Below are 21,120 nucleotides of genomic sequence, written 5' to 3' on the forward strand. Positions count from 1 at the left end.
TAGGACTACACTGAATTTTACTTAAAAACTATTTTACATTATGGCTAAATCGAGGTCACAATTTGGTGGCGTGATTGACGTCAGCGCATCGCGTTCGGGCGCTGGCTCAGCAGGCTGGCTGTTCCATTACTTATGCTGACTTGAACTCGCTGGTCACGGCGTACGGGTGTGAGCAGGCGGGCGAAGGTACCGGTTACTTAACATACGTGTAAATTACGTTTATCAAAAATATGCAGGGTTCGTAAAATACACTTGTGAAATAAACATTGACACTTGTAACATGTAATTTACATGTGTAGTTTTGATAAACACGTTCTTGATATAATCTTCTTCTTCTTATCGTGTACCTCATCAACCCTGGTGTTCAGGGTTATTACTGAGCCGCCAAAGGCCCCTGACATGGCTCATGTAACGACTACATACATCAGTAAATAGTAACCAGGACCAACGGCTTAACGTGCCTTCCGAAGCACGGATCATCTTACTTTCGGACAATCAGATGATTAACCTGTAATATCCTGACCAAACTAGGGATCACAAAGTGATTTTTGTGATATGTCCCCACCGGGATTCGAACCCGGGGCCTCCGGATCGTGAGTCCAACGCTTAACCACTGGACCACAGACGCCATTATTCTTGTAATATTTTTTTTACAAGAAAATTTCTTGTAATACCGGACTTGTAAATTTTAATAAATAGGGCACAGGTCGTGTCGTATAAGGAGGTGAAGGATTTGGCGGAGAGAAGAGAGGAATGGCGGTTACTCCACCGACAAGAGTGCAGGTTTTAAATAATAAGAGAGAAAGAGATAGATTACATTGGTTTAATCCTTATGGGCAAATAAACAATAACCGGAATACACAAGTACGGTCACGAGCATTAATATGTATACACTTTGGTACCGTGTCACATTAACTTTTTTGACAAATTGAACTGTAAGTCTCACTAAATGTCAAATATGTTAGTGCGACAGAGTCCTAAAGGTACATTATATTGCTCATGACTGAACATGTTTGGCATTTCTAAATTTCGTCTTGTAAAGAACTGAACATGTCGATTAGGACATTGGTGATATTCTTAGCGGGCCGTGATCTAGCGACCAGCCAGGCGGTTCCACTGGCTCCTTGCTTGAATGCCTCAGCGACCCCTTGAGCCGCCACCTCCGCCCTGGAAACAAAAACCATCACATTAATTTACCATACATAACATACATAAACAGCCTATATACGTCCCACTGCTGGGCACAGGCCTCCCCTCAATCAACTGGAGGGGGTCTGGAGCATACTCCACCACGCTGTTCCATGCGGGTTGGTGGAGTTGTTTTTACGGCTAATAGCCGGGACCAACGTGCCCTCCGAAGCACGGAATCATCTTACTTTTTCGGACAATCAGGTGACTCAAGCCTGAAAAGTCCTTACCAAAGGATAGTCTCACAAAGTGATTTAGACAATGTCCCCATCGGGAATCTAACGCGGACCTCCAGATCGTGAGTCTAACGCTCTAACCACTAGACCACAGAGGCTGTTAGTTTACCAGAAAAAAAGTTAAATATGACACGTCATGGAATGATCAATTCTAAGATCTGGCTACGACATATGCAAGTAAGCGATAGAGTAATTATATGACTTACGTCTGTGCTTCGAAACTGTGTAAGGTAGCGAGCATGCTGTCTTCGAATTCCTTATCGAGGCAGTTGAAGGCGGTTTGCCTCGTAATTTTACTGTCGGTTCTTCCGAAACATATGGCCAGAACGCGGACCTTGGTTCTGGCATATGACGTCTCCATCTGAAAGCCCAGGACAAAAAGAACAAAAAGAATGGAACGTGTTGATATGTCTAATTTTAAATTAAATATATTTATTTATTTATAGAGTACAGCCACAATAAAACATTTTTACATTTAGAAGGTTACGGTATTGTGACCAATATATATATGTCAATTACGGCGTACATAATTTAAAGTAACTATTTAAAAATAAAGTAAAATTAAAATTACACATCATCATCATCATCAGCCCATTAACGCCCCCACTGCTGGGGCACGGGCCTTCCCTATGGATGGATAGGGAGATCGGGCCTTAAACCATCACGCGGGCCCAGTGCTGATTGATGGTTATTAACGACTGCTAATGCAGCCGGGACCAACGGCTTAACGTGCCTTCCGAAGCACGGAGGAGCTCGAGATGAAAACATTTTTTTTGTGGTCACCCATCCTGTGACCGGCCTTTGCAAAAGTTGCTTTACTTCAACAATCGCAGGCCGAGCGCGTTAACCGCTGCGCCACCGAGCTCTATTTTATATCAACTCAGAATCATGGTCTGAACCATCCCTCAAAGTTTTAGTTACGATGTCACAAACACCCTGTATACACCTCTGCCTTGCCTTCAGACGTCATTATCTTATGACATAACATAAGCAAGCTCACGACTACATCCCAACGGGATAGTCAGAGCTACATCCATAGCAAGATGAACTAAGTACCCACACCTCACCGAGCTTTCTGTCAGACCAACGTGATAGGTGGTCAGCCGTATCACCGTCTATAGTGGTCGAGCTAACTTTGTTAGTGAAAACTGCATTAAAGATATACAGTGTGTTAGTGACATCGTAATTAAAGCACATAATAACGGGTTCTTACCTAGATATGAGACTCCCGGTGTTTCGACACTGTTGCAAGTGCCATGATCACGGGATGACTGATGAGATTGGAGTGGTGGTGGGTTGTATTGGAGTGGTAGAGTGGGTGGTAGTTTTAGTGACATCGTAATTAATACTGAGGGGGATATGTAAGCCTTATGTAATAGGGAGTGAGGAGGAGATGGGCCTCCTTTTATAAATAAAAGTCCGAACTATGATGGGTAACTTCTATTGTTCATCAACATACACGGGTAGGACAGAATACACAACACAATCACAGTAATTTATATAAAAATCTCAGAGCGAGTTAAAAGTGCACCTGTCGCCTAGCAAGCCTTTCACCCAAGAGAGAGAGGTGAGGTGCGGGGGCGAGCGGTGTGACATATGGCCAAGCGTGAGTCGAATTTATTTGACACTGGCTACAACATCATTCAGCCTTGTCATACGCCACACCACCCCCCAAGGCAGAAAAATAGCCCAACCCGAAAGAAACAATGACATTATTATATTAGAATGCAACCCCAAAGGAAACAATTATACATTCTTGTAATAAAAAGAAACGCTTTGGTATATAATGCAACATTTCAAAAAAAAAAAAAAAGTTAAATGCTGAAAAGTAACCACTATACAACACAATTGAATAAAACTTTTGAATAAAACATTTAAATAATGCTTTGGAAGTATCCAAAGAAACAAATTAAACTCTTATACAAACAGCTAACAATCTTAACTAATTTGTAACTTATTAATAAGCATAACTTATAACTAAGTATTAAGATAAACATAAAAGTACTTTGTACAAGTATGACAAGTAACATCAATGCTGTTACATACTGCGGGCAACATTAAAAAATAAAAAAAACAATAACAACTAGGTTGTGATAATAAAAAGAAACACATGCATTGCTAAGGTACACCTAATATAAAACAAACATCAATAAAAGAATGAATTGTTTAGTAAGTATAGGTAAATGTAAAAATGTATTATAAGTACAACAAAACAAAGGTATGTATAACTGAAAAGGTAAATGCAATGTGTGAGCATATGGGAGGACGACAGTAGGACAGCTACAAATCCAAACGGTCCTTAAATCTTACGCTACGACCGGACCGCGTAGTGTACTGCGGTTTGCTGTTATCAGTAGGCGTAGGTCGAACAGTAGGGGCAGGCGAGACTGGGGGCGCAGTTGGTGCAGCAGGCATCACCGGTGCAGCAGGAACGGGCTCGGAAGTCGCGGGTGAGTGCGCGATGGGTACCCGGGTGGCTGGTGAGGTGGGGATGTCTAGTATGTACGCCGGTTTGACACGGTCTACGCTTACCTGTACGTTCTTATCACCTACGGTGATGGTGATAGTTTTATCCCTCCTAGACACGACCTTGTACGGTCCTGTGTAAGGCGGTCTAAGGGAAGGCCTGACTGTGTCGTCCCTTAAAAAAATGTGAGACGCGGTGCTGAGGTCCTTCGGTACAAAGATGGATTGCTGGCCGTGTCGCGAGGCAGCTATGGGTCGCAGACGAGCCATGTTACGGCGCAGTTGCGTTGCGAAGCTCTGCAGGTCCTCGAAGCGGTCCTGATTGGATTCAGCAGGGGAAATTAGCTCACCTGGCAACCGTAGGGGCTCTCCGTACACGAGCTCCGCTGCTGAACACTGCAGATCTTCCTTGAGGGCAGCACGCATACCTAGCAGGACGACGGGTAGCGTTTTGTGCCAGGTGTCCTCATGACACATTAGAGCGGTCTTAAGGTGTCGGTGCATGCGTTCGACGAGGCCATTCGCACACGGATGGTAGCTCGTCGTGCGAAGACGCTTGGAGCCGAGGATCTGCATAAGGGTCTGAAACAGAGAGGACTCAAACTGCCGACCTTGGTCGGTCGTTACGAGAGTGGGAACACCGAAACGTGAGACCCAGCCTCGGAAGAAGGTCTCTGCACACTCCTCTGCCGTCATGTTGACCATCGGCCAGGCTTCTGGCCAGCGGGTGAATCTGTCCACTGCTGTGAGACAGTACTGGTAGCCATTGCTGGAGGGAAGAGGACCAATGATGTCAATATGTACATGGTAAAAACGTTTTGTCGGGCTGTTGAAGGTGCCGAGTGGTGTGGACGTGTGCCTAGATATCTTGGACCGCTGACAGGCGATGCATGCTCGAGCCCAGTTGTTGCAGTCCTTGCGCATATTAGGCCAAACAACACGGTCAGCCACCATGCGAACGGTTGTCCGCGCGCCAGGGTGACTTAAGTTGTGTATCTTGTCAAAATATGCTCTCCTGAAGGATGGTGTTAGGAAAGGCCGGGGCTTTCCTGTAGACACGTCGCAGTAGACTTCGACGTCCGTGCCCAGTATTGGCACTTTCTCTAGCTTCAGGGATGAGCTGTTGAGCATATTTCGAAGCTCTTCGTCCGTCGCCTGGTCCTCGGCGAGTGGGGCGAAGTTGTCACAGCGAATTGCCTCGACGCGCGACATGGTGTCCGCGACGACGTTGTCTCTCCCGTGAATATGGACGATGTCGGTCGTAAATTGGGAAATAAACGACAACTGGTTCAACTGGACCGGGGGCAGCTTTTCTCTCCGCTGTGAAAATGCATAGGTTAACGGTTTGTGATCAGTATATATAGTGACATGATGTGCCTCCATAATGTGGCGGAAATGCTGTACGCTCTCGTACACGGCGAGAAGTTCTCTGTAGTACGCCGGCCATTGTACTTGCTTAGGGTTGAGCTTTTTACTGAAGTAGGCGAGCGGTTGCCAGTCTTCAGACTCGCTCTTTCTCTGCTGCAGGCAGGCCCCGACGTGGGAACTTGATGCATCCGTGAAGAGTGCCATTGAAGCGGTGCAATCCGGATGAGCCAGCAGGGTAGCCGAGGCTAAGCTCTTCTTGCAAGCCTCGAAGGACTGCTCAAGTTCCGGTGTCCATACAAACGGTTTTAGGCCTTTGGTGTTGGCGGCCGTAACCGCGTTGATCAGTGGCGCCTGGTACTGTGCGGCATTGGGTAGGAATCTACGATAAAAATTGACCATGCCCAGGAATCTACGCATTCCTTGGATGGTCTTCGGAGGCGGGTACTCTATGAGAGCTCGGATACGCTCGTCTGGGGGTCGTGTACCTGCGGCGCTAACTCGGTAACCAAGGAAGGTCACCTCCTCGGCACCGAAGACGCATTTGGCCGGGTTGATCATAACCCCGTACTCGTGCAGCCGCTGAAACAGAATATTAAGATGATTCTTATGCTCAGCCTCGTCTTTAGAGTGCACGAGTATATCGTCGATGTAGGCGAAACAGAAATCCAGGCCACGTACCACCTCGTCTACGAAGCGCTGGAAGGTCTGACCCGCGTTACGTAGACCGAAGGTCATGTAAGGGAATTCGTACAGACCGAACGGTGTGATAATTGCGGTTTTGCAGATATCAGGCGGATGGACAGGGATCTGCTGGTATGCCTTCACTAGGTCGATGGTCGTGAAGATGGATGACCCTGCCAGATTTTGGGAATAGTCACCTATGTGGCGCACAGGATAGCAATCCGGAACGGTACGCGCGTTGAGACGACGATAATCACCGCAGGGGCGGTGCGTGTTGTCCTTCTTAGGTACCAGCTGGAGAGGGGATGCCCATGAACTGCTGGAAGGTCTGGCAGTACCGGCGCGGACCATCTCGGCGAACTCCTTCTGCGCTGCAACAAGTTTGTGCGGTGCTAGCCGACGTGGACGGGCTGTAACCGGCGGACCATCAGAGGTGTTAATAAAATGAACAGTGTCGTGCTTGGGAACCTGAGGGGCTCCGGGGGGCCGCGTGATGCTGGGGAACTGCGCTAGAAGGGAAGCGTATGGAGAGTCTGGTATACTCACTACCTTTACGCTATGTTGGTCCACTGCTGAGAGCTGCGCGGAAGCAGATAAGCCTGTTTTCGCATCTCGTAGCTTGCCTTGAGCGCAATCTGGCAGGAGATGAAAGTGAGCTAGGAAATCTGACCCGATTATCCCAACTGCTACGTCTGCTACTACAAAATTCCATATGAATTCCCGCCTGAGCCCTAAGTTAAGGTTCAATTTGAGTAGCCCATAAGTAGGTATTACCGTACCATTTGCAGCTATTAAGTGGTAGGGCTGCGGCTTCAACTCCCATCCTTGACTTTGTGCATACTGACGAGGTATGCAACAGAGATCCGACCCAGTATCAATCAGGAATCTCCTGTTAGTATACTGCTCGGTTACGAAGAGACGGCGGCTTGAGGCGCTGCAGTCAGTAGCCGTCATTACTGTCTGCCGCTCGCGTTTTCCTGACTGGGCGGTGCGCCAGTCCAGTTACAGGGCTTTTCGCACTTAGCTGCCCTAGCTGCGAACCGGTTGTGGTACCAGCATAACTGCGGATTGCGCGGGCGTGAGCGACTACGGCTGCGACTGCGGCTGCGGTTATTAAATGGTAAGGTCTTACCGGCTGTGAGAGCGGCGACAGCGCGAGTGAGCTCTTCCACCTTGCTCTGCAGGGCCTGAAGGTCGCTTGCTGGCTCAGGCGTAGGGGCGCGCACCTCGAAGGCAGCGGGTTGCGCGATTTCCATTAGTTGGTCCGCGAGGTCGCACAGCTGGGTCAGAGGCTCCTGCCTCTGGGTCGCGAGAACGATCTGTACTTGCCGAGGGAGCCGGTTAGCCCAGATCGTTCTGAGCAGCTGTTCTGGGAAGGCCGGGCCCGCAAGTGACGTCAGGTGCCGCAGGAATGACGAAGGCTTGCGGTCACCAAGCTGCTCCTTCTCCAGCAGTCTCCGAACCTTCTCTTCGTAGGAAACTGAAAATCGTGACACGAGTGCGTGTTTTAATTTGGAGTATGGCTCAGAAGTGGGAGGATTAATTATCAGGTCCTCAACTTCAGCCGAGTACTTGGTGTCTAGTTGGCTGACAGCGTGAAAGTATTTTGTAGTCTCCACTGTTATTCCACTGATGTGGAACTGTGCCTCGAGACTTGCGAACCACAACGCAGGTCTGTCTGGGTTAAATGGGGGCACTTTTACAGAGACCCGGTTGACCGATCTCTCCTCTCCTGTCGCCTCTGCCCATTGCTCTTTAGGTTCCATTACCATTAAAATATAAATAAAATTAGATATAAACAGTAAAGTGGATGTAAAAAGTGTAGTGTAAAAAAAAATAAAAATATACCTTACAGAACTAAAATAAAGTTCAATAACGTTTGTCACAATACGTTTGACAGCGACGGTTTATAGCGCTGCAGCGCTGAAGAACGCGCTGTACGGCGCTAGACGGCGCCAACTTGCAGCTCTGCGGCGATGAAGGGCGCTAGATAGCGTCGCGTCGACCCGAAGCACTGTGGCGCTGCGACGGTGACAGTTCCCGCTAGACGACGCCAACACAAAGCGCTGCAGCGGTGGATCGGCGGGTGCACGACGTAAAAGTTTATGTTTCGCACGTCACAAAACTATGTTTCGCTGCTACACACTACCTACATTCACATTCACACGGCGTTGGTTCGAATGCGACGGAGCCCTACGTGACGCGATGGCCGCGGCGAGGGAAACGGGAATGATCGCCGTTCGCGTCGGTGTCTCGTCGTCGCTCTCGTTGCTGCCGCTTCCGACGTCTCCGGCGTGAACGTGTGGCGGCTAGTACTTGCGAGCCGGCCGCTATGGCGTGTTCGGCGGTTGGTGTAAGCCGGCCGCTTCGGCGAGGTTGAGCTGGTGGGCGGACACGTCCAAATGCTGCTGGCGGGCCGCGTGCCAACCGATAACCACGCACCACGGCGATAATGTCCTTCTGCTCTCGTGGTCGATTACCGTTATTTTTGCGGATTTTTATGCGTGCTGGACGAGGCGCGCAAAATGGCCGTCCTCGGTCGAAATTTTCTTCTGTCGGTGGTCACCAATGAGGAGGAGATGGGCCTCCTTTTATAAATAAAAGTCCGAACTATGATGGGTAACTTCTATTGTTCATCAACATACACGGGTAGGACAGAATACACAACACAATCACAGTAATTTATATAAAAATCTCAGAGCGAGTTAAAAGTGCACCTGTCGCCTAGCAAGCCTTTCACCCAAGAGAGAGAGGTGAGGTGCGGGGGCGAGCGGTGTGACATATGGCCAAGCGTGAGTCGAATTTATTTGACACTGGCTACAACATCATTCAGCCTTGTCATACGCCACAGGAGCAATTGCCATTAACCGGTTCTGAAGGACGTAATATACGATCCCGACGACCCGATCGCTCTAGCCATAGAGGAAGCCAATCAGCTCGCGACACCAAACACTTCTGGACCCCGTTACGCTGGATCGGTACCCAGCCGGCCTGGTTGACGATTTCCCTCAATCAGCGCTTATCGCTATCGACCCACTAGGGTCGATTCACACACACACACACACACACACACACACACACACACACACAGCCCATATACGTCCCACTGCTGGGCACAGACCTCCCCTCAATCAACCGGAGGGGGTCGATTAATTCTTTCAAATATTTTTCCTCTCAGACTGAGCTAGGCTCGCGTCCAACTGGGCAACCATGCCTGTTGTCTTAAACGTTGTACCGGGTGAGAGCCTTAAGCGCTCCCCATTTGTCCGGCCAAGTAATTAATGCCATCTGCGGCAAATCTACAATAAAGCACGGCAAAAAAAGCCATTAAGCGAGCATAAATCTTGGAAACCATAAACTGTATGTACTGGAAATCGTATGTACTAAATTAATAACTTACCCCGAGGCTGTTACTGAAGTGCAGAACTCCAGCCTTTGTGGCGCAGTAGACAGGTAGTTGCGGGGAGAGGAACAGAGCAGCTGTTGAAGCTATGTTGATGATAGTACCTCCTCTGCCTCCCTGGTCCGCTCGCATCAGCTGACGAGCCTTCAGACTGCTGGATATCACTGCAGTCTTTGGAAAACAATTACAGGGTGTAGATGACACCGTAATGAGCAATATAATGTACCCACTTTAGGACTCTGTCGCACTAACATATTTGACATTTAGTGAGACTTACAGTTCAATTTGTCAAAAAAGTTAATGTGACATGGTACCAAAGTGTATGTCATATTAATGCTCGTGACCGTACTGAGGGTCATGATTCAGAAAACACTAACATACTTCACGTAAAGAAGACTCTAACATTTTCAATCAATCAATCAATAATACTCACAGCACCATCTATATTATTTTTGAGGAACTAAGCCTGGAAAGTACCTCATTGATATCACGTACGTAGAATAAAACATCGTGAGGAAACTCACATATTTTATTTTACAAGCACCAATTATAGAATAACCAGCTTAATTACTGGTTAGGTCATGTAACACATAGAGGTATAATTGAGGTAGTTTTCCTTTCAGGTTGGAAGGTCAGACAGGCATTCAATGTATATAAAATGTACGTGAAGTTATAGCTACTGTGATCGTGTAACCTCTTTCTAGGCAAATCATTGTGATTGGCTGGCGTATAATTTAAAAGTTTTGATGACAGATCAACGGAACCTAGCACAATAAGATAGCTTAGCTTTTCTAAATATCTAAATTATATAAAAGGAGAAACTGACTGACTGACATATCAACGCACATCCTAAACGGCTAAACGTAGGCACTTGAAATTTGGAAGGGACGTAGCTTAGGTACCGTAGAGGTGCACTAAGAAAGGAATTCCCTGAATTCCCACGGGACCGGGAATTAGCGGGAAAGTCCTTTTGTATGAAAAATCTAAACCGCTTAAGATAGACGCTTGAAATTTGGCATGCAGGTACCTTAGTTCTTAAAGCTTAGCTGCAACAGGATATTGCAAAATTCCTACGGGAACGGGAGTTAGCGGGAAAAAACATTTGTATGAAAAAATCGAAACCGCGTAAGATAGATGTTTTCAATCTAGCATACCTTAGTAAATATAAAGTTTAGTTATGGCTGTATTTTGAAAAAAAAAATTGTATGAAAAAATCTAAACTGCATAAGTTAGGTGCTTGAAATTTGATATGCACTCCCACTCACACAAAGATCTCTCTTTTATAACACGCCACGCGGACGAAGTCGCGGGCAAAAGCTAGTCCCCTATAATTGTTTTCATGTTCAATAAGAAAGAGTATAATGAAGTCGTTAAACTGCTTCCACCTTGGTATTATAGAGTGCGTGCCAGCAATTGTTTAGGAGCAGGTTTCCTTCCTGCAAGAGGAATGATATTTTGCAATATTTGCGCACTTACTTTTGTGTGCGCAAATGTCAAATCGCAATATTACTTTTTAGATGAATTGCATCAATGTGGCTTTTTTAACCCCACTTAGTTCAAACCGGTTCTACTTACAAAATTGACTGCAATTTCCTTCATATAAGTCTCTGGCTTCTCATCACACAACCCAGCATTGTTCACCACCAGGTCGATACATCCGTTCTGGGTGACCACGGCATTGTACGCTGCTGTCAGTTGCTCTTCGTTGCTCACATCGCACTTGATGAAGCTGGCAAATTGCCGTCTTTTGGCGTTGAGCTCGTCACGCAAAGCCTGGCCCTTGGCTTCGGCAATATCTAGGATCGCCACGTGCTGAAATGTTAAAATGACAGACAGATCTTATTGAAAGTAGTTACACACTAACTTTGCCGCTGATTGTATTTACTTTGTCAGATTTTGGTATAAGATTTTGGCGTATAATAGTTTTTATCTCGGAAATCGGACGATTTAAACCATCTCCCAAATCGGAGATTACGCAGAGTAGCAAATAGATACATCATAGCCCTGACACGAGCATAGGATAAAATAATAAACGGTCTTTGTGGTCAGTAGTTGAGCGTTGGGCTCGCAATCCAAAGGTCCAGGCTTCGAATCCCGATGAGGACATATCACGAACATCACTTTGTGATCCCTAGTATGATTAGGACATTACTGGCTGAACAGATTGTCAGAAGGTAAGATGATTCGTGCTTCGGAAGGAGCGTTAAGCCGTTAGTCCCAGTTACTACTTACCGATGTAAGTAAGTAGTCGTTATATGAGCCATGTCAGAAGCCTTTGGCGGCTCAATAATAACCCTGACACCAGGGTTGATGAGGTTGGTTATCCACCTCACAACCCACACGATACAAGAAGAATGTATGTATAATTAACCTTGGCTCCCTCATTCAACAGCATCCTGACGATAGCCTCTCCGATCCCATCAGCTCCACCAGTCACCATAGCCACATTGTCTTTCAAAGAGTGACCCATTTTTTATCTCTTTCTTGTGTGGTTGTACTTCGTCTTTCAATGTCCTGTGGTTGAAAGTGCCATTACTTCTTGGTTAGTCAAGTTGCAAACGATTACAAAAAGCGACAGTGATAAAAATGTTGGTATAATATTCTTCCTAGCATTATCCCGTTTTTCACATCGTCCGCTTACCTAACCTGAAGATTTGACTGGTCCGGTTTTTACAGAAGCGACTGCCTGTCTGACCTTCCAACCCGTGAAGGGAAAACTAGCCCAATACATTTTAGGTCACATCACCGAAATGTATTTCTCTGGAACATTCCAGACATCGTAACGACTACTGAGGGGGATGATTCAGACCATGATTCTGAGTTAATATCAAGTGGAATTTTCAGTCGCTAAATTCCTGTATTTTTTAAAAAATTTTCAATATTATACTTTTGCGATGAAAAATTCCACTTGCTATTAACTCGAAACCATGGTCTCAATAATCCCTCAAAGTTTTCGTTACGATGTCACTAACACCCGTCATGAACTAAGTACCCACACTTCACCGAACCATAGAATAAGGAATAACGAACTGATGATGATGATGATCTCCGACCGATGATTTCGGCCATGGCGACCTCTTCGACTCCTGGTCGGCATGACGCTGATGCGCCTAGTATTTGTTAGACCTACACTCTTTTTTTTTGGACGTGACTTATTGTAGGTTTCCCTCGGGTAGCATTGACTACTTGGCCAGTTTATTCACACCCAATCAAGCAATTATTCAGTTCAAAGATTAAATAAAAATATAAAGAATGTAACATGTACGTAAGTAAATAAAGATTCTATCTATCTACCTAAAAATATCACTTCACGATAGTTATCAAAATGACATATAGGTACCTAATAATTATTATGCGTACCTGATACAAAAAAAACACTTTATATGTGCGCTTAAACCGACACTCGACAAAAGACTAAGCCGTATACGTAATTAGACATAATTATCAAAGTCGTCCTTATAGTGAACACCACTTAAGCGCCTTTTTGAAAAATTGCATTCTGATTGTGATTTAGAGATTTGATTTCGGAGGTATGTGACCTTAGGTTAGAAGGTCAGGTCGTTTTTCACAAGATCCGCTTACTTAACCAGAAGATTTGACAGTTCCGGTTTTTATAGTGACTGCCTATCTGACCTTCCAACCCGCGAAAGGAAAACCAGCCCAATACAGGTTAGGTCACATACCTCCGAAAATGCATTTCTCGGGAATGTGGGTATCCTAACGATGTTTTCCTTCACCGCTGAGCACGTGATCTAAACATTAATTCGAAAACAAATTCGACAATCATTGGTTTAGGCCTGTGCTGGATTCGAACCTGCGACTTCAAAATGCGAGTTAAGCGTTAACCCAACACAGGTTAGGTTGTTTTCGCTGCAAGACGACGATAATGTTGATAAGATAGATACTCAGATAGATAACTCGTTTACCTCAGACACCAATGTAAATTGCATAAACAATTTGCAATAAATAAACCTTGAGTTGTTTGTGCGTTTGACTTTGTACCTTATCGCTTATCGGTGCAATCTGTTTTGAGTTGCCCGCCGGCCGCGTAAATAGAAATTCTAGTTCAATACGGCCGAAAAACGCCTGGAAACCCTACACCAATACGTCCCAGCTGGTGACGAACTAGAATAGGATTTCTAGGTGCGTTATGCGTTAACTGGTTTGACACACTGGCGAGCAGGAGAATGAAACGCCATCAAACCGACAACAATCCACCAGTTGGAGACTTCTCTTGCAGAGTGTGTTGGCTTGCACAGCCATGACAGAAAGTGCATTTCTTCGAGGCAATGACGTCATAAATCGTCTGAAACAGACGTATAAGGCCAATGATGATGATGTGCGTTAAAACGTGATAGAAACCCTCATTCTACTCGTCAACCTTGCGCGAGATACAGCACCGTCTTAAACTAGGCTGGGGCCCTTGGGCACACAAGAATTTGGGGCCCTTTTTGAAAGTAAACAAAGCGAATTGGAAAATAAAAAAGAAAAACACTTACATTTTTTACTAAGTACCTATGAACCCATTTATAGGTAATCAAATACTGCATAGGATTTTGTTTTTTGGAAAAGTCGCAGTCATCGATAATATAATGGCATCGTATATGATATGCCTTGTAAATCTAACACTCTGATAAGATTCATGATTTGTGAAAAAAGTGTAATGTGCCCGACAAAAATGTTTTGAGAATAAATGTGTGAGACAAATTGTGGATCCTTCGGGGTCCCCCGAGAATGGGGCCCCTGGGCACGGGCCCCGTGTGTTATGGTGAAGACGGTATTGGCGACATATTGGTATTCATAGGAATTCAAACCGGAAAGTAGAGATTATCCTAATTCTGATTGTCAACGTGAAACTGATACTTGTATGCGATGGATGTATTTCTGACTACCCGAATTTTCATTTGATACCGATAACGGATTTTCGATTTCCGATTACCAATTACTTCTTCTATCACGTGGGAAATGAATGACCAACCTTATCAAGCCAGGGTTATTACCTATTGAGCCGCCAAAGGCCCCTGACGTGACTCAAGTAACGACTACGTACTTACATCAGTATAAGTAGTAACCGGGACCAACAGCTTAACGTACCGATTACTGATTCCGATTTCGTTTTCATTTCTTAAAGGTTGTCTGTTTATAGCAGTAGTAACACTATCTGCCAGATAAGTGTCTGTTAGCTTTATCTGTAAACCAGTTCGGTACATAAGGGTCTGCTTACCTAATCTGAAGATTTGACAGGCCCGGTTTTTACAGAAGCGACTGCTTGTCTGACCTTCCAAACCGAACCCGAATACCCCCCGAATATTTGAATACCTAAAAGAAAGAATATATGTACTGTTCAGAAATGTTAGTGTTCTATTTTATATTATTTTCAGTTCCGTACTTTTGCGACGTAATATTCCATTTGATATAAACTCAGAATCATGAGCTGAATCGTTCTCTTCAGTATTCGCCGTTCGGTACGATGACACTAACACCATGAATGTTAACTGTTTCAGGATCCCGCATTACTCGCAGCGTGTGCGCACGTTGTTGTTCAAGAAGAAATTCACGGCGGCGGCGGCCGAGGCGTCGGCGCGGGCGTCCGTAGTGCTGCGGGCCGCGCGGGATATGACGCGCTCGCGCAGGCTACGGGCGCTGCTCGAGGTGGTGCTGGCGCTCGGGAACTACATGAACAGGTCAGTGAGTTTTAAACTTCGTCTTCTATCGGGTGGATGACCAAACTCATCAACCCTGGTGTCAGGGTTATTGTTGAGCCGCCAAAGCCTTGTGACAACTACTTAATAACATCAGTAAGTAGGTAGTAACCGTTACGTGCTTCTCACGGATCATGTTACTTTCGGACAATCAGGTGATCAGCCTGTAACGTCCTAACCAAACTAGAGATTACAAAGTGGTTATGTGATATGACTCCATCGGGATTCGAATGCGGAACCTCCGTATGGCGAGCCCAACGCGCAACCGCTGGGCCAGTTGAGCTGGTAAAGTTGTATCATCTTACTTTTCGGACAATGAGGTGATCAGCCCGTAACGTCCTAGAGATCACAAAGTGATTATTGTGATATGACCCCGCCGGGATTCGAATGCGGGACCTCCGGATAGCGAGCCCAACGCTCAACCGCTGGTCCAGTTGAGCTGGTAAAGTTTTAAAACTCATGCATATTCTTGTACGTGCAGGGGCGCGCGCGGCAACGCATCGGGATTCCGGTTGTCGTCTCTTGGCAAGCTGGCCGACACCAAGTCCAGCGTGGCGCGACACACCACGCTGCTGCACTACCTCGTCGAAATGCTGGAGACGCCGCAGGTAACACAACCTAATCCATAAGCTTCCAAGCCTGAGGAAACTCCATCCCATTTTTATTTTACTTGTTTTGTAGAATATGGAGGGGGTGGGTAAGGAGCATATTCCACCACGCTGCTCCAATGCGGGTTGGTGGAGATGTTTTTACGGCTAATAGCCGGGACCAACGGCTTAACTTGCCCTCCGAAGCACGAAATTATCTAACTTTTTCGGACAATCAGGTGATTCAAGCCTGAAAAGTCCTTACCAAACAAAGGACAGGTTCACAAAGTAATTTCAACAATGTCCCCATCGGGAATCGAACTCGGACCTCCAGATTGTGAGCGTAACGCTCTAAGCACTAGACTACGGAGGCTGTTGACCCTGGTTGATTGAGGGGAGGCATGTGCCCAGCAGTGGGACGTATATAGGCTGTTTATGTTATGTTATGTATGTAGGATATGGAATTTTTCCACCTGTGTCGAAGCTAGGTTAACCTCACCTCCACCCTGACGTTTGACCAAAGATTTGTAATATATCTGCGTTGTTTCAGTTCAAAGACATTCTATTCCTGGAGGAGGACCTGCCCCATGTTAGGCAGGCCGCTAAGGTGTGCGTCGAGCAATTGGAGAAAGACGTCACCGCGCTACGGAATGGACTTAGAGAGGTATGGGACTTCCACCGATCAGATATCCACTCAATTCGCCAGAGACGGACTGACCTTAGGGAAAATCGGGTCTATGGGCTGGACCAGAGAGCCGCCGGCGGTCGGTTGGTCTGGGTGCTGGCTCGTTCCACCATCGCCTATGATGCTTGTATGATGCCAACCATTAGAGCAACCAATGCATGTGAGGAAACGGGTGCAGGATATCTTTAGATCTCTTTTTTAATAATAGAACAAATCCACTTGGACGAATAGTTTATTAACGCTTTCCACAATGTCACGAATCACAGTAACGAATCACTGTAAAGTGGTACAAAACAACAGCATGCGTGTGCGTTACAACTGTCAAGAGTAGTCTCCCCCTTGACAGCTCACTGACAGCAGTGACAGCTATCTGTCAGTTAAGGGGTGCGTTCACAAACTGAACGCCGCCACACATGATTATAATACCGATGTCTATAATTCCAGGTGCAACGCGAGCTGGAGTATCACGCGGGGCTGGGCGCGCCCACCGCCCACGACATGTTCCTGCCCGTCATGAGGGAGTTCCACGCCCACGCCGTCTGCACGTTCACTCAGCTCGAGGATCTCTTCCAGGTCAGGAGATCATCTAAATAATCAATTTTTACCTGGTTTAAATCTAGCTTTTCTATGGCGAGCTTTTGTTAACAAACATATGGTACGACTAAGTCATCATCATCAGCTCATTAACGTCCCCACTGCTGGGGCACGGCGGGCCTTCCCTATGGATGGCTAGGGAGATCGGGCCTTAAACCATCACGCGGGCCCAGTGCGGATTGATGGTTATTAACGACCGCTAATGCAGCCGGAACTAACGGCTTAACGTGCCTTCCGAAGCGCGGAGAAGTTCGAGATAACTTTTTTTTCTTTTTGTGGTCACCCATCCTATGACCGGCCTTTGCGAAAGTTGCTTAACTTCAACAATCGCAGACCGAGCACTTTAACCGCTGCGCCACCATACTTACATATGCTCACATTGCCAATTCCCTTACAAAATTGCGTAAGTGAACGTTTTCCCCGTGACCGGCAGGACATGAAGAGCCGCCTGGAGGCGTGCGCGCACGCGTTCGGCGAGGAGGCGTCGTCGTCCCCCGAGCAGCTGTTCGGCGCGCTGGCCGCCTTCCTGGCGCAGCTGGCCGACGCGCGCGCCGACTGCGCCGCCGCGCGCCGCCGCCGCGACGACGACGAGCGCCGCACGCGCCACGAGCAGGAGGTGACGCGCGCAGCCCTTTTTTATTCCAGGGCCTTCCTTTCCAACATTTCGGCATACAGTCGTGCCAATCCGGGCAACCACCAACCTAATTTGACAACACTAACAGTAGCTTTATCTCTTTCTTGCAGTTATTGTAAGTGAAGGATGAATAGAATAGAATAGAATAATTTTATTTGCTTGGATACATGGTTGTTACAAGACCACACTACACTATTGATGGCACTAGTTTAACAGCTGTCAAACTAAAATTAGGTTAATTTTGAGTCTGACCAAATAGCCACCACTCCGCCTCGCACCGATTCGTATCGGACGCCGACTTCACCCCCTCTGGATGTTACTTTGCTCTAAAATGGCCGTAAGCCGTTAATGAGAAAGGGAGAGAGCGCTGTCTGTCTGTCTCGCTCCCACTTACGCTTTAAACCGCACGCGTTATAAATGAGATTTTTGTATGGAATGTCCGGAGTTTGCTCAAAGAATTGATAGGTGGCATTTTTACAAAAGCGAAATAGAGGGTTTAATAACTCAATGGGGAACTTTCCAGGGTCCCTTCACCAGAAACAATATAGATGGCGTTGTTCAGATTTAACGTAATAATTACCTATTTTCTCATTACTCGGGTACATACATAATTATTCCAAAATACAATGTTACGACAGAAGCATACCTATATAAAAATTGTTCCTTGATATTTGGATCACATTATGTATAGAATTATGTTGCTACCTATGTTGCTGCTCTTTAATTTGGACAGAGTAATAATGGGTGGAAGATGTAATTGCCTGGGTGTAATAAAAAGGGTCATAATTTATATAAAATTAAAATATCCACATAATTTAAAATAAGTAGGTACATCCCAAGTAGCAACCGATTGTCTTAAAAGAGAATTGTAGATATCTTGAAGGCAAGTAGACTAAATCAAGCCCTTGTCTTGGATAAGTCTTATATGTCTCCAAGATATCCCTCAAGATATCTTGAAGACACAGTTTAGTAAAAGTGGGCACATACTTTAACTCTTATACAAGACAGACTTAAGACAACGCTAAGTCAGACTTAAACCCTACTTTAGACAATGTTCTTGCGTATTCTAAACTTAGAATTCTTGTAGTATCACTTAATACCAAGAATGTATACTTGAAGATATCTACAATACTTAGTTAAGACTATAGGATTGAATTGCACTGAGTCAATTGTAACTTAACGAAGTAAAACTTCAGGTCATACTTAAAACGATTTTTACTTCACGCGTCTTTATTTTAGAATATAATGGCGAACATTTACATTAACACAAGAAATGAAGTCTGTAAGAAAATGGCGACTAAAATACTAGTTGTTATTTTAACAAAAGGTTATTCCGCCGTTTCACATACAGGAAATTATAAACGCATGATTGTTTCTCGTGTAAAATCGATAGAAAGTGTTAAAAACAGAAGGGCCTTGAATATACCAGAAAAATAATAATAAAATTTGTATTGATTATTCAGCAAATAAAAAAAATGGTGACATATGGTACAGATAAATTCATTTTCTATTAATATGTGACAGCTGAACGCAGTAATTGTTACTACAACAGAAATATTATATTAATTTACTTCAGTTTTTGACGATAATATTGTCAAAAAAAATTACTTGTTTTCGTCCCGTAAGTGCAAAATGGCGTTAAGTAATATTTTTCTAAATGAAGTAAGACTTTAGAAACAATTGATTTCGTAAGAATCAGTTTAGAAAAGTAAAGTCAAGTTGCACTTCATCAAGTACTAGTTAAGATAAATTTTACTTCAATTGTCTAGGAGTATACCCACTTAAGACAAAAAGTATTTAGTGAATTCCTACTTAAAACTCTTATATCTAAAGTTATCCTCTATTTTGATTTAGTGAAGTATTGTCGTAAAATCATGTTTGTTTATTTTGTGCCAGAATTAGCTATGTAACAAGTAACAATTAAAATCGAACGAGCTTTTAAAACGTATGGAAAGTATGTTTGTTTAAGAGGTAAGTTTTTCGACTCGTGGAAGATAAACAATATTGTTATGCTAAGTTCTTACTTGGATAGGAATGTGATTTACTTAATTGTTTAATATTTATCAGAAATGGAACTAACAAACATAAACTCAATTTGCTAATGAGTCTCCGCGCATACATTCTCATAGGTTACCTACATGGTTCGCTGACGCAAAGTAGGTACGATCACCGCGCTTCTAATTGCCAACGGAAACAATGTGATTATTGTAAAAATTTACGAGTGTCCGTTGAATATTGTATATACGAAGAACCCTTGCAATTTGATTAACGTCGTGTGTGTGCGCGGTAGTTTCTAATCCCTCCAAAAACATTATTGTTAATAAAGGTGGCCAAATTCCCGATGACTTTTATCAAGCTAAAAACATATTGGAATCGAATCTAATGCTCACTTTAAATGCATTTAACCATACACAAAACTTAAAATATATTTATGATTGTGAATAAAGCTTAGTTAAAAATAGGTACATTTTTAAAATTATTAAAAGAAATAATGAAATGAAAGAAGAAAGAAAAGTATCTAGACACGCGGTAGCGTGTCAAGCCAAGTTCAAGAAATAGAACTGGCGAGCCGCACCGTGTGTAATATTACACGAACCATCTGGAGCCACTTTTGACCCCCTCATAAATCAAAAACTATATCACATAAACGTATCAAATTTGGCTCATATATTGAGACTTGCAACATACATATGTGTTCTAAATTTCATAAGCTTATCTCAAACGGTTATTTAGATATTAATATCCAAAAATCCTCATTTTTATCATTGACTGACTGACCTATAGATCAAAACTCTAACCCAGTTGCAGATGATCTAGAAAGTTAAAATATGGTATGCAGATAGGTAATTAGATGAATACAAAGGAAAAAAAAACTAGCAACTTTTAAATAATTAGATTCTATTATGAACGCTTAACATAAATACCTAATTAGTGCCTGTACCTAACTATAGATGTAAGAATCAGTAAGTAATCAAAACTCATGACAGCCGGTCTTTTTGTGGTAGGTATGTAGATTAACTTAACATAACATATGACGCCTATATGCCCTATCGGGGTAGGCAGAGCACTAAGTGATCATGGAACCACTTGATGCCACATTCGACAAGTACTATGAGGGTAGGTAAGCAAGTTGGAACATGTGTTTAGCGGTGATAGGTTGTCAGCTTTTCGCCCATGATACAACACAACTCTCATCCATTTTACTGGCATATATTTTTTTTAACTTAACGTGAATCTTAAACAAGTTTAATAGGTATTCAAATGTTTTATTTTTATAAAGTCGACTTTTAGTTTTGAATTTGTCCTTTTAAAAGGACCCACGCGTTACGAGGATATGTACTTACCTACAAAAAGTAATGATATCCAATCAAAAACATAAATGTGAAATGAGAGCCAAGTTCAATATTATCGTTAGCAAAGTTTTTTAGTTACAAACAAACTCAATTTGCTAACGAGTCACCGCGCATACATTCTCATAGGTACATGGTTCGCTGACGCAAAGTTGGTACGATCACCGCGCTTCTAATTGCCAACGGATACAATGTGATTTTTGTAAAAATTAACGAGTATCCGTTG

At 44.4% G+C, this 21,120-nt stretch overlaps 2 protein-coding genes across 9 annotated transcripts in view; one reads left to right on the forward strand and one right to left on the reverse strand.

The window, feature by feature from the left end:
* The window catches only part of LOC126373069 (disheveled-associated activator of morphogenesis 1), a 178,845-nt gene that overhangs the window by 153,656 nt on the left and 4,069 nt on the right, over nucleotides 1–21,120 (forward strand). For all 7 annotated transcript variants that reach the window (XM_050019041.1, XM_050019037.1, XM_050019036.1 and 4 more), the window contains 5 exons: nucleotides 14,847–15,026; nucleotides 15,526–15,652; nucleotides 16,182–16,295; nucleotides 16,761–16,889; nucleotides 17,344–17,526. In XM_050019041.1, the coding sequence (XP_049874998.1) occupies nucleotides 14,847–15,026; nucleotides 15,526–15,652; nucleotides 16,182–16,295; nucleotides 16,761–16,889; nucleotides 17,344–17,526 (733 nt within the window). The remainder of the gene's footprint in view (nucleotides 1–14,846; nucleotides 15,027–15,525; nucleotides 15,653–16,181; nucleotides 16,296–16,760; nucleotides 16,890–17,343; nucleotides 17,527–21,120) is intronic.
* On the reverse strand, nucleotides 810–12,847 carry LOC126373191 (15-hydroxyprostaglandin dehydrogenase [NAD(+)]-like). Of its 2 annotated transcripts, none has more exons than XM_050019236.1 (6): nucleotides 12,703–12,847; nucleotides 11,714–11,856; nucleotides 10,918–11,154; nucleotides 9,340–9,513; nucleotides 1,631–1,785; nucleotides 810–1,167 (listed from the first exon to the last, which is right to left on the reverse strand). In XM_050019236.1, the coding sequence occupies exons 2-6, from the start codon at nucleotides 11,810–11,812 to the stop codon at nucleotides 1,023–1,025; spliced, it is 810 nt and encodes a 269-aa protein (XP_049875193.1). In that variant the 5' UTR covers nucleotides 11,813–11,856; nucleotides 12,703–12,847; the 3' UTR covers nucleotides 810–1,022. The 2 variants fall into 2 exon arrangements, with proteins under 2 accessions (XP_049875193.1, XP_049875194.1); XM_050019237.1 differs by lacking the exon at nucleotides 12,703–12,847 and adding an exon at nucleotides 12,637–12,657.

Source organism: Pectinophora gossypiella, chromosome 15 (genome assembly GCF_024362695.1).
Source record: "Pectinophora gossypiella chromosome 15, ilPecGoss1.1, whole genome shotgun sequence".
Taxonomy (NCBI): Eukaryota; Metazoa; Arthropoda; class Insecta; order Lepidoptera; family Gelechiidae; genus Pectinophora; species Pectinophora gossypiella.

What these genes read in the sequence shown, in the direction of transcription:
- LOC126373191 (XM_050019236.1), bottom strand. Translation starts at nt 11,812, where the DNA reads ATGGGTCACTCTTTGAAAGACAATGTGGCTATGGTGACTGGTGGAGCT. An exon ending in ACTTCAGTAACAGCCTCGGG is followed by an intron (nt 1,786 to 9,339) that starts GTAAGTTATTAA and finishes CTGGGCTTTCAG; the next exon opens with ATGGAGACGTCATATGCCAG. An exon ending in CACAGTTTCGAAGCACAGAC is followed by an intron (nt 1,168 to 1,630) that starts GTAAGTCATATA and finishes TTTTGTTTCCAG; the next exon opens with GGCGGAGGTGGCGGCTCAAG.